The 13,880-nt window shown below is 35.7% G+C and overlaps 1 protein-coding gene across 3 annotated transcripts in view; it reads right to left on the reverse strand.

The window, feature by feature from the left end:
- The window catches only part of tmem110l (transmembrane protein 110, like), a 16,956-nt gene extending 9,771 nt beyond the window's left edge, over positions 1–7,185 (reverse strand). The window contains exons 1-3 of one of the 3 annotated variants that reach the window (XM_067392294.1): positions 7,059–7,185; positions 6,593–6,717; positions 5,992–6,461 (exon numbers count right to left, since the gene is read on the reverse strand). In XM_067392294.1, the coding sequence (XP_067248395.1) occupies positions 5,992–6,136 (145 nt within the window). In that variant the 5' untranslated portion in view covers positions 6,137–6,461; positions 6,593–6,717; positions 7,059–7,185. Of the gene's footprint in view, positions 1–5,991; positions 6,718–6,943 lie in introns of all 3 variants that reach the window. The other 2 variants (XM_067392292.1, XM_067392293.1) reach the window with 2 other exon arrangements.
- Between the last annotated feature and the right edge of the window lie 6,695 nt (positions 7,186–13,880).

The following is a 13,880-nucleotide window of genomic DNA, read 5'->3' on the forward strand; positions in this document are numbered from 1 at the left end:
AGACAAAGATATTGATGTCAGCATGAATAATGTTGCCATTATAAACATCCATGTGAGTTTCACAATAAATATGGTGACAATATTGGTTTAATATAGCATACATTAAATTCTGATACAGTTATAAAAGTGTGAATATCACTGCATCATCAGCGATTGGATGTGAATATACACTACCATTCAAACGTTTACGGTTGGTAAGATTTTTTAAAAGGTGCCCTAGAATCAAAAATTGAATTTATCTTGGCATAGTTGAATAACAAGAGTTCAGTACATGGAAAAGACATACATTGAGTTTCAAACTCCATTGTTTCCTCCTCCTTATGTAAATCTCGTTTGTTTAAAAGACCTCCGGAAAACAGGCGAATCTCAACATAACACCGACTGTTACGTAACAGTCGGGATCATTAATATGTACGCCCCCAATATTTACATATTCCAGCTCATGTTCAAGGCATTACACAAGGGCAGAATGTCTGGATCTGCACAGCTGAATCATCAGACTAGGTAAGCAAGCAAGAACAATAGCGAAAAATGGCAGATGGAGCGATAATAACTGACATGATCCATGATTACATAATATTTTTAGTTAAAGTTACCATCGTTTATTACTGTATTCGCGGAGACAAGAGCCATCGCTATTTTCAATTTTAAACACTTGCAGTCTGTATAATTCATGAACACAACTTCATTCTTTATAAATCTCTCCAACAGTGTGTAATGTTAGCTTTAGCCACGGAGCACTACCAAACTCATTCAGAATCAAATGTAAACATCCAAATAAATACTATACTCACATGATCCGACGCATGCATGCAGTATGCATGACGAACATTTTGTAAAGATCCATTTGAGGGTTATATTAGCTGTGTTTTATAGTCGAGAGCTCGGGGGGTGGCAGGGAGCACAAGATTTAAAGAGGCCGCAGCCTGAATCGGTGCATAGTTAATGATGCCTCAAAATAGGCAGTTAAAAAAATCTTTTTGAGCTGAAACTTTACAGACACATTCAGGGGACACCTTAGACTTATATTACATCTTGTGAAAGAACGTTCTAGGGCACCTTTAATGTTTCTGAAAAGTCTCTTCTGCTTACCAAGGCTGCATTTATTTGATCAAAAATGCAGTAATATTGAGAAATATTACAACTTAAATGAACTGTTTTCTATTTTAATTATATATAACATAATATATTATAATATAATGTAATATAATTATATATAACAATTTATTCCTATGATGCAAAGCTGAATTTTCAGCATCATTACTCCAGTCTTTAGTGTCAAATGATCCTTCAGGAATCATTCTAATATGCTGATTTGATGCTCAAAAAAACATTTTTTATTATTATCAATCATTTTTGACTGCGAAGGAGCCAAGTGTGACTATTTTTTTACGACCCTTTAACACATTCGAATCATGTCCATGATTTTTTGTGTGTGTTCACATAGCTAATATGACAAAAGTCACCAAGTTTCATCCCATTTCGATGAAAAATGTAAATTAAAAATATTTATGTTTTTAAATTTTTAAATTTAAAAACGCAAAAGTTTTCAGTCATTTTTGACCAAAGAGGACCAGAGGGTTAATATTTTTGTGGAAACCAAGATTATTTTTTTTATTTATCAAGGATTATTTGATGAACAGAAAGTTCAAAAGAACAACATTTATTTCAAATAAACATTTTCTTTCTTCTCACCTTTGATTAGTTTAATGAATCTTTGATATAAGTACTAATTTCTTTAAAAAAATCTTATTGACCCCCAAACTATTGAATGGTAAAATATCAGTGATAATTTTGAATGGAATATGAGTTAAAATCAAGTCAAATCAAATACATTTCTATCAATTAGTTAACAAAATACCAAAGTAAGTGTCATTTATTTTAAAGAAATAAAGCTTAAGCACCATTTTCAAGCAAAACATTTTATTAAAATGTTTTGTAAAATAACTTAGGGGTTCTCATTTTAGATTGATACATGACCAAAAAAAAAATAATAAATTAAAAAAAAAAAAAAAATGAAAGAACAAAACTGAACAAAAACACTAAATTGTTATTTAACGTTATTGCTGTTCAATTTTGTTAATTTGATAAATAGTTTTGTTATGAATATCAATTTAATGGCTTAAACACTACTACTTCAGACTCATTAAAAAAAATCTTGTTGAATATCAAAAAATATATTTCATCACTGCCTTTGTAATACTCTAGCACACATATGCCAACACTGAATCAAAGAAATCGAACTAAACAAAAACAAAATTAGAAATTAAATCTTAATGTTATCACTGATGTACATCAAGACAAGTGCTTTCAAGGGAGAGAATAACTGTTTAACACTGAAACACTATCTCAATCCAGCTCACTAACCTACACCCGAAGCTGAACGACATATCTGAGGGATGGATGTGCAAAACTGTTAGTCTGTAATCAACAGCCAAACAGAAGCAGGATGATTATTGAATGTCTGAGGAAACGAACAGTGATGACGTAAGCAAAGATAAGCAGCCAAAAAGAAGCCAGGAAGTGCCCAGAATAACAAAGCGGAAGTACATACAGTAAAAACACAAGCATAAGCATGAAGCCGAGGGTTACAACGCACAAATGACACAAATTCTCTCTTGGTTTTTAAGACTATTTCTCTTTGCCTTTCCTGAAAACTTAAGTAAAACCTAACTTCAGTATTCAATAAACAAATAGCCTAAATAATTTGTAAACACAAGTCCTCTGATAATAACTAATGATTAGGGTATTTTTTCTGTACACATCATTAAGTTTAATGATCAACAAGAACAGCACAGAGTCATGTTAATGTGTAACTCTAGAAAGGTCAGGTGTCATTTACCATGTTTTTGGGGTTATTCAGTGCATGACCAAAAAACAAACTGCTTTTGGGAAGTAAGTATTAGAAAACTTTCATTTTTACATACTCTGAAAAAAATGTGAGTAATGCCAAACTCACCACCACTATGGTATTTAGTATGTTTTTTAGGTGGTTTATTACTGGTCTAAGTCAAAAGAGCACGTCTATGGTATTTTGGTCTCGGAATACACTCTAAATTTCCCCTTTTATCATCCAGCAGTCTGATCGCTTATGTAATGACACACTTCTCCTCAACAAGCCACATTGACTTATCATTCATGCCCATATTACAAACGTGGGACAAGTTACATGCTAAAGTCAATTTTTTTTTTTTTCAAATATTAAAGGGTTAGTTCACCCAAAAATGAAAATTATGTAATTGATTACCCACCCTCATGCCGTTCCACACCTGTAAGACCTTCGTTCATCTTTGTAACACAAATTAAGATATTTTTAATGAAATCCGATGGCTCAGTGAGGCCTCCATTGCAAGCAATGATACTTCCTCTCTCAAGATCCATTAAGGTACTAACGATATATTTAAATCAGTTAATGTGCGTCCATTGGTTCTACCTTAATATTTTAAAGCGACGAGAATATTTTTTGTACGCCAAAAAAATAAAATAACGACTTTAACAATATCTAGTGATGGCTGATTTCAAAACACTGCTTCATGAAGTTTCGGAGCTTTACGAATTGAATCAGTGGTTCGGAGCACTAAAGCCATGTGATTTCAGCAGTTTGGTGGTTGATACACGATCCGAATCACTGATTCGACTCAAAAGATTCATAACACTCCAAAGCAGTGTTTTGAAATTGGCCATCGCTAGAATTGTTGAAAAGTCGTTATTTAGTTTTTTTGGTGCACAGAAATATTCTCGTCACTTTATAGTAATAAGGTAGAACCACTGAACTCACATGAACTGATTTAAATAGGTTTTCGTACATTTATGGATCTTGAAAGAGGAGTACCATTGCTGGCAATGCAGGCCTCATTGAGCCATCGGATTTCATCAAAAATATCTTAATTTGTGTTCTGAAGATGAACGAAGGTCTTACGGGTGTGGAACGACATAAAGATGAGTAATAAATGACATTATTTTCATTTTTGGGTGAACTAACCCTTTAAAGCGTCACCACAAATTAGCACCTTAGAAAATAACATTGTTAGTAAAAAGGCTTTGCTTACTGTACAACCACCACATTCACTATATAAATGATTAGTAGCAGCTTGAATTAAGTATTGGGTCACAAATTACCAAATATTAACCAAGAAAACACTATAGTGTATCTTTGGACTGAATGAGCACATGGCATAGTTAAATATTGGGAAAGAAACAACTCTGAACTGGACTTTAGGGTTCAAACTTGTAAGGCAGGTCACATGACTCAGACCTTCCAGCTGGAAATGGAAAATATAGCTTTAGTTTGGGGTTTGAGCATCACATGAGCTACAGGAGTGAATGCTGTTATCATGTGTTATCACACAGCTGAGGAATCTTATCTTTGAAAAAAGCTTGTTTTTGTAGAAAGTGAAATGCTACTTTCTTTTTAAGGTGCGTTCACATTTACGGAAATCTCTTTTGCCTACAAATTTTTGCTAATGTGAATGCGCCGTTAATTCACATTTCTGGTCTTACTGCGAAAAAAAATGTTGTAAACTTTAATAAAAACGTAATCTTCCTCCTTTTCTGCTGATGTCTCTTAGCTATTGGATAAAGTCAATCATTAATCAAATAGCTCTTTAGGCACTGTTTATGCAAACTCTGGTTTGTTCATGATCCAATCAATTCCCAGTTGATAAAATCAACTCCTTCCCTGCATATTTTCTCATTGAATGTCCTGCTGCACTCAGAAATATACTACATTACGGAAATATAATAGGCTATAATTCATATTTACTTTGAGTGGCAAAGTCTAGTCAATTATTTATGTTGGGCTAATTCGAATAGCCCAATAATCTAATGCACTAGAAACTACATTTTATGAAATATTAAATTCCAATATTCCCACATCTTTTTACCAAATCATTTCCATGACTTTTCCAATAGTTTGTGATTAATAGATAATTTTTTTTATTATTAATTGTGTTAGTTTTCATAGTGGCCTATTTGTTTGATGATGATGAGGTTGTAATGATGCATTAAATAACTGATTGTGATTGATAATTGATGGTTCTTTGATTTTATATATGTTTGTGCTTTGAATAGTTTGTCTAGATATGCCTTATGAAGGTCATGGAACCGAAACATTGCGACTAATAAATATATTTTGATATTTTTATAAGCATTGATAGTGTGTGGGACTTTCTTTTGTTTTTTATTAATTATTTTGAAAATTCCACAACTTTTCCAGGTCTTAAATTCTTTAATATTGGAATGTTTTCCATCAGATTTGTTGCCAGGTCACTGTAATATTAGATGCTGGTCACCAAATCTAAATTTAATTAAATCTAAATTTCATTTCTAAAGGACATGTTCCTTATTTTAAATGAAAATAATAATGTTTGAGAAAAGGACTGAAATATGGTATAAAGATATTTGAAATAAAATACATTTCATATAGCCCATGTTTATGTTAGATGCATGTGAATGCTGTCAAAGTATTTGGGACACTGAATGATCCTGAAACTGCAGTACTATTGATTAAAAGTCATTACATTTCCTAATTGCTCGAGGATTAAACACTGAATGCATCAAAAGATAACCAGAAAGATAAAAAAAGGTGACACAGACATATTAACTGAATCAGAATAGAACCAGAAAAACTAAAAACACATTTCTCTGCACTGTAATCTTTTGGTAAATATTTCTTGTTAACACCAACGAACGTCATTTTAAAGGTCAAGTGCTTAAGGTGACTACTACATGAAGTCATTTATTTTACAATATTCAATAGACAGTGCAGTAAAAGTGGTCTAAAAACACTAAAATTACCACTTTACACATCACTGTACCATAGCACCGCCATACCAACAGCTACAACAGAACTGTAAACAAACAAACCAACCAACCACACGCCACGTGCCGCATCATCTTCTTAATTGAAAACAATAGAAAACACCATCACATCACACAGAAACATTGCAATGTTGGATTGGCGGTTTAGTTTAAAAGTCGGAGAAAACTTACACATTAAAGTGCTGAAAGCCAGAAGAGCCAACAGAGCCTGAATAAAAACACTGAATCCGTCCATCAGAGATCCGTCCACACAGCCCTGATACTCCGGACTCACCAATTCACTCATATTTCTGCTGCTCTTCATAAAAACAAACATGTTTACGTTTTAAAACCAGAAGAAGAGTCATGTGATCCTTTGTGGAATAGAAATCCTCGGGAATTCGACTTAAACAGGTTTTCCATATAACTTAACTAGCCAGAAGACAAAGAAATTTGAATAGCTGACTGGTGAACCAAGATCGCATATACACCGCTCGAGCTGTCGAAGTCGTATTGAAGTCGCGCGATGTGGCATAAGATAACGCATTTCACTCAGGTCAGTTTCTTTCCTTCTTTCTTTCTTGTTATTGAGTCAACAAGGGGAAAAGCGGCTTGCTGACGTCACCTCCTGCTGCTGAAATCTCCTGCAGCCCTTTGTCCCCCTAATGCACACATCAGGACACGTACTTTTATCATTTCATTGAACTGTATTATATAGGGTATAATGAAAGCATAAGTTATTTTAAAAATTCTTCAAAAATATAGATTTTCTTAAATCGGATGACAGATTTACCTTGGGGGGCTTCTTGCACCAGGTAGAGGATCAGTTTACCTCAGTTTTCAAAAATAACCCTACCTCAGAAATGTTCACAGTAGCAAAACATTTTCCTTAGGCCTGGTTTTCATTATTTTCTTGTACTGTTTTGTAAAAAGAATAAAGAAAAAAGAAGAAGAATGAAAACAAATAATTTGTAATGGAAAATAAAATGTAAGCAGTGAGGGGGGCCTGCTTCACACTACACTGAGTGACTGAATTTACAAAGTTTCATCATATATGTATATTGAATATAATTCTATAGTTAAAATAAAAAAAGAAGTCTTTGATGGAAATATTTTGGACTTAGGAGTCAGTATGTTAGTATACCTGTGTGACGCATCTGCTGATCTCTTGAACCTTATAAAATCCATCTTCATGCGTAAACCATTCACAAAACACAGGAAAATACAGTTGTTTATCGGAAGTTACCATGTCCACTAACCTCTCATAAAAACATTTGCTGCATCTCAGGTTTATGAATTCAAGGTCCCTTTTTTTCTTTTTCTTTAAAGCCTCTTCTCAGCTGTGACGCACAGTAAAAGGAGTGTAATGGGGTGTGACTGTTTGGTTGTTTCAGCTTCACTGATCCATAACTCTAAAGACATTAATCATGCAACATGACAGTGAGCAGAGGAGTACAGCTGAAGCATGTATGAAACCAGAAAAAATTGCATATGGAACAACATCAGATTAATAGATTTCACTTTAAAAAAAAAAATAGGACATATAAACAGTATGGGACAATGAGGTGTATTAATCAGCAACTAAAAACTACATTTGGTTTATTACTTATGAAAAATAATCCCATAGGAAATCATACAAGTTTACAATTAATATCATTGACGATGTAAACCATTTGTTCAACAGATATAGTGTGGCATATTTTTGACTTTATTTACAATATGGCGTAGAAGACCAACCCTGCATCTCAATCAGCTCCCTAGCTTCCTAGGTCGTGAATTAGTATATCATGTGGCCGACTCCCTGATCAGTGCCCTGACTACTGAACTAGGGAGCTGATTAAGACGCACACCATGCATTTAGGAGCTGTTGTCATATCTGTGTAGATTTTGTTATTATGTTTGATGTTCTGAGTACATCAAACATAACAAGAGAGTATGCAATTTCAGACACAGCAAAGGACTATGAACAAGATAAAAGATATGAAATCTTTTATCTTGTTCATAGTCCTTTGCTGTGTCTGAAATTGCATACTCTCTTGTTTTGAATAAGCAATTACTTTGCGACTGTTAAAAAAATATATTCTATAGAATGAATGTGTAGTATGAATAAAATCTGGAAGTACTACATGTTGTTATTGCCATGTGATGTACCAGCGCCAGTTGCGTTGCCATTCACAAATTCTCTCCCGTGACCTCATGGGATTGTAAAGTGTCGATCAGATTTGCACCTCAGAATCTCGTCAGAAGTAGTAAATCATCTGGTTACTTTAAGCCTACCGTTTAATGAATACTGGACATACTACTCTTTTGCACACTGTTTTTGCCTACCATGGTGGAGCAAGTGGAGATGAAGACCACGATGGAGTTGGCGGAAAGGTACCATGGCGGATCAGAAGACTAAGAGGCCATGGCAGAGCCAGAGACCAAGACAGAGCTGTCAGAGCAGAAAACCAAGGTGGAACCAGAGACCACCACAACAGAGCTAGAGACCACAGGGGGGTAAGGAGACCACAAAAAACTGAAGGCTATGGTGTAGCTGAAGACCACTCAAGGGTGAACCCGGAAACAGCCTTCATGGCCATTATGGGGAACTCATGAAACTCAAGGACAGCACTCCTGGCCATGACAATACAGGCAGGGAACACAGTGAACTCAGAGACTGCATTCCTATCTGTGACAGTACAGGCAGGAAATTCAGGGGCAGTCTCCATGGCCATGACAGAACAGGCAGGGTGCTTGTGTGGCTCCAGAGCTGAAGTGAACTCTGGGGGAGCTGCAGTGGATGCAGCCACTTCAGATAAGGAGGTGTGTGTGGCTCAGACAAACAAGATGGTTGTAGCCATCACAGGAAACAACAATGGCAGGGGTAGCACCTATGGGACCACCAGAGCAGAAACCATTGGGCTTTGCCCCTTTGGGATCACAGAATCAGGGACCGCTACACTTGGGACCTCAGGGACCACTGAAGCAAAGTAAGGTCCTGTCCCAAAATGGCATACTTCATGTGCACTTTCGGTCTTGTGGACTTACAAAGGCCACAGCATGCACATGTCCGTTAAGTCCATGAGACCGTAGGGTGTCCCATTCATCATTTTAGATTTCAGAAGGGTGTTCGTGAGCTCCCCCTTTGCGGCCGCTATGTGCCCTCGATGTGCACTTCTGCTGAGCCTGCAAGTCTACGAGCTACACAGAGGAATATAATATGCTTCTACCCGGCAGTCAAAGCAGCATTACGTCATGAAAGTGCAGACTCAGAGGAAGACTGTGAGGGTTTATGGTGCCATTTGGGACAGTGCCTAATAAAATCTTTCAACCTCTGTGACCACTGGGCTAGGGGAGTGCTGGGACCACTGGACTTGGGAGCACTGGGACCAATTCGCTTAGGAACACTGAGTTAGGGAGCGCTGGGAGCACTAGACTTGGGACCACCAGGGTAGGTAGCACTGGTTCCACCGGACTTGGGGGGGCTAGGCTAGGGAGTGCTGGAACCATCGGAATTGGGACCACCTGGGTAGGTAGCACTGGTTCCACCGGACTTGGGGTGGCTAGGCTAGGGAATGTTGGAACCATCGGACTTGGGAGCACTGGGCTAGGGAGTGCAGGGACCACTGGACTTTGGAACAATGAGACCACCAGGCTAGGGAGCTTTCTCCCTCTCCTACTCAAGCCATCATAATGAGGATCTAGCATGAGGTAGCACAGGGTGCCACCGCTGGCTGGGAAGTGCTGAGGCCCACTGCGGGATAAGCATTTTATCCCACACAGTAGGGGGATAGGCAGAGTCTTAGAGCATAATCAATGAATTTATCCAATGTTAAGTCCAACTGTTGAGCCCAAAGTGATACAAGCCCTTAAAGCAGTGGTCTCAAACTCAATTCCTGGAGGGCCACAGCTCTGCACAGTTTTGCTCCAACCCTAATCAAACACCTGATCCAGCTAATCAAGGTCTTCAGGATTACTAGGAACTTACAAGCAGGTGTGAGTTGGAGCTGGTTGGAGCTAAACAGAGCTGTGGCCCTCTAGGAATTGAGTTTGAGACCACTGCCTTAAAGACTTTATCTTCCCAGTCCACACAGCTGGCAAGAGCACAAAAGAGCTCTGTATTGCCTTCAATGGTGTCCCTCCTCTGTCAAAGGCATACAAGTTAATCTGCCGGATCCATGGGTAGTGGTCAGGTATTCTGTAACGTTTGGTGACTCAGAGATGAGGGAGAGCTGGATCCAACTGGAGATTATGATTAACTGAAGTTTATGACAAGAAACAGAAATGAAAAACAGAAGAAAAACAAAACTGAGCAAGCCAATGAAACACACAGAGGGACATGAACTGACAATAGCTACAGGAAACACTAGGGCTAATATACACAGGGGTAAAAGGATAACAATACACAGGAGCAAACAATCCCAAACTAAAAAGGGGGAAACAGGAACTGAAGGCACAAGAATACTAAAAGTAAACATAACAAAAGTATAGACAGAACCATGACAATTACAATTTAAAATATTTATTTTGTCTATTGTAATACATATAAAAATGTGATTTATACAGAGGGTGATGACAGAGCTGGATTATCAGCATCCATTACTGCAGTCTTCAGTGTCACATGATCAGTGTTGGGGAAAGTTACTTTTAAAAGTAATGCATTACATAATTACATTACTAATTGCGTCAGTTACTTTTTATGGAAAATATTGTTACCCATTACTTTTACTTATTAAAAATCAAACAAGCAAGCACAGCCCAGGTTTGAAAAACAAAAAAACAAACAAAACAAAAGTCTTGGCTATAATGCAAAGGCCCTTTCACACCAAAAGTGAAATGAATTAGCCTCAGGCTGAACGAAATGCAAATTCATGCCTGTACAGTAGAGGGCGTAGGGCGTTGGTCAATTGAGCAAAAAAAAAGAAGAAAAAAAGAAGCCTTATATGATGTTTATCTAAAGTAATTTTTGCTTATATATAATTAATTAAAAACTATATAAAAATTAATTATAATTTTTTACCTTTGATGCATGTGAATTGTAGGAGACATCCCAAAAAAATGAGGAACTTTTAAAATAACATAACTTTAAAGGTGCCCTAGAACCAGTTTTTACAAGATGTAATATAAGTCTAAGGTGTCCCCTGAATGTTTCTGTGAAGTTTCAGCTCAAAATACCCCATAGATTTTTTTAAATTAATTTTTTTAACTGCCTACTTTTCAGGCTGCGGCCCCTTTAAATCGCGCGCTCCCTGAAACGATGGTAACTTTAACCACATTTAACAGTACATTAGCAACATGCTAACGAAAAATTTATAAAGACAATTTACAAATATCACTAAAAAATATCATGATATAATGGATCATGTCAGTTATTTTTGCTCCATCTGCCATTTTTCGCTAATTTTACAGGTAGCCTATTTACTGTCACTTTTGAGCAATTTAACACTTTCTTGCTATAAAAGGAATTATTTCTTTAAAAAAAATCTTAATGACCCAACTTTTGAACATTAGTGTTTTGTTGTTGTTTGTTTGTTTGTTTGTTTGTTTTTTGGAATAGGAAAACAAAGTGTTGTTTTGTGGGTTTAACACAAATTAGCATATTTTTAAAATACTATTTACTTAGTATATTTTCCATTTTTTTTTGTTTAGAATTTACACACACTTGGAGTTTCTTCTCTCTCCACAGAGCTGTGGTATGCAGGTGAAAGTGCTCAAACATAAAATAAGTGGACTGTGTGTATAATAATAGCTGCCTTTGTTGTATTAATGATATTGGTGTGATATTGTGGATAAATAAATTTTTTTAGTTGATTAAAAGACCTTGTTTGAATACAACAATCAAATCGATTTGGTTACACAGATAAAAATCATTTTAAGGGTTTTATCAGGTATCACTCATAGAAGAAAATGTTCTATAAAAAAATGGTTCAGTCAGCCACTTTATATATAGAACCTTAGGGGTTCCCATCATGGGATAATTTTATGGATTTCATTTGAATTAATGAATTTTTGTTTCAATTATTATTTTTTTTAACTTTGAATTCTATCAGTTAAACAGCTCGCAAACACCACAACAAAAAAAGAAAGAAAAAAGAAATAACCTATTAAATGAAAATATTATGCAATCATTTAAGATAATTTTCCTTGTATAGAAAATTTTTGGCATAACGAGTTCTTTAAAATTAGGTCAAGAGGTCAAAGAACCCCACTGAATTTTTACAGTTATACATCTTGAAACTGATATTTTGAATATCTGTGTAAAACAGGTTGTCTATAATGTGATATGGCATACTTTTATAAGCATACTTTTCTTAAGGCCCTATATACCAGCTACAGTATGTTTGCTCAAGGCTACCAGATCATATCCAGAGCTAATTTCCCTATAGGCAAAACTTTTAGTACTAAACCACAGCATGGAGAGGATAAAGTATTGACCCACATTGTCTATCTCCTCTCACAAGGTCGCTGCTCCAGCAATGGTAATCTGTCCCTGGATGTGCTTGTCAAAGTCTCCTCTTGTAGATTAAGCTCAAGGCATGAGCCATCTGTTACTGTAACATCACTAAGAGGAAGCCTGTGCTTATTAGATCAGAGCAGTTTTTTATTTTTTGCTAGACAAGGAATTTCACCTTGTACAGTATGTGTACACATTGTCCATGATGGTGTGTATACGTGTGAGTTGTTTAGAGTGTTGATGGTTTTGCCTGATAAATTAACCCCCTACATCTGCACCAGTCCTATTGAAAGTCATTACAGTATTTACTCTGGAGAAGTAAAGTGTCAATATTGATGTCAATTTAATTCAGTACAGCAATAAATATTGTTACCACAGGAGGGCAATGGAGGACAATTTGAGAACTGAATTTATTTCCGAGATGGGATAGCAATTTCTAAACAGTATTTATTTTTACAATAAAAATAATGTGTTATTTATTAAAAAAACAAAAAAAAAAACAAAAAAAAAACATTATTTAGACTGATTCAAAGCTGTGCTAATCTTAAATAATCACACTGTAACATCTAAATTAAAAGCTTTCATTAAAAACAGTAAAAACATTATTCATGTTATCTCAATTAACCTCACTACACTAGGTTACACAACAAAAGTTATATATGAAGATGAGATAGAAATAACCATTAAGATTGCATGTTATAACTTTTTACAGTGTAGTCTACATTATATATTCCTAGATATTCTTAAAAACAAAAGTTCTTCAGGTGTTCTTCATGAAACATTTTCTTTGCACAGAAGGTTATTGGATTCTTTAATTATTAAAATGTTCTTCACACTTAAAAAAAAAAAAAAATTATTTTAAGAAAAATGGTTCTTGAAAAAAATGGCATTGCAGTGAAAACCCCCTTTTGGAAACTTTTTTTCCCCCCAAAGTCAAGTAATATTTTTGGGTGAATGATGATAGATTTTTCGTGATATTTACTTTGGTAATTTTGTGACTAAACTTCCTCATTAGTTATTTTGATTTAATGACTTAACACGACTCTAATGAACTCTCATGACTTACAACTGAAAACATCTTTTTTTCTACTTATATCTGTGAAACATTGTAAGTTTTTAAGCTTTTACAATTGTTTAGGCTACATAATGGAAACAATAGGATATTGTTATTTATTTCCTTTTTGAGTGGCTTCAGTATAAAATATCATTTTGAATTAGACATTAAAATATGGAAGTAAGACACTGCAAATGTCCAATTATTTTTGCTTAGATGATCAAGATGAAAAACAAGTGTGATTGCAACAGCAGCCCCTCTTGTTTACACTGTCTGTGTCTCAAAACCTAGTGAGTTACCTACATAGTAAGCATTTTATCAGCATTTTTTGCACGTTCTCGGACAGCAGTTTTGGCCATCACATTGTAAAACGCGGCAAATAAACGGTGCACGCGTTAATGATGCCCAAAAAGTGCTACACGCGCATATGAATGCCCAAAAGCTGTCCGTGCAGGCGGCTCGCAAGGTTTTTAAACACAGCCGTGAGTTTCCCCACACGAGGGAGGCGGGGGATCGGGCCTATTTCTATTTATAATGGGCAGAACAAATTTTGCAACTGTAAAGGTCAATGAAGGAGTCGGCTTGAAAATA

The sequence above is a fragment of the Chanodichthys erythropterus genome, chromosome 8, assembly GCF_024489055.1.
Source record: "Chanodichthys erythropterus isolate Z2021 chromosome 8, ASM2448905v1, whole genome shotgun sequence".
Classification (NCBI taxonomy): domain Eukaryota; kingdom Metazoa; phylum Chordata; class Actinopteri; order Cypriniformes; family Xenocyprididae; genus Chanodichthys; species Chanodichthys erythropterus.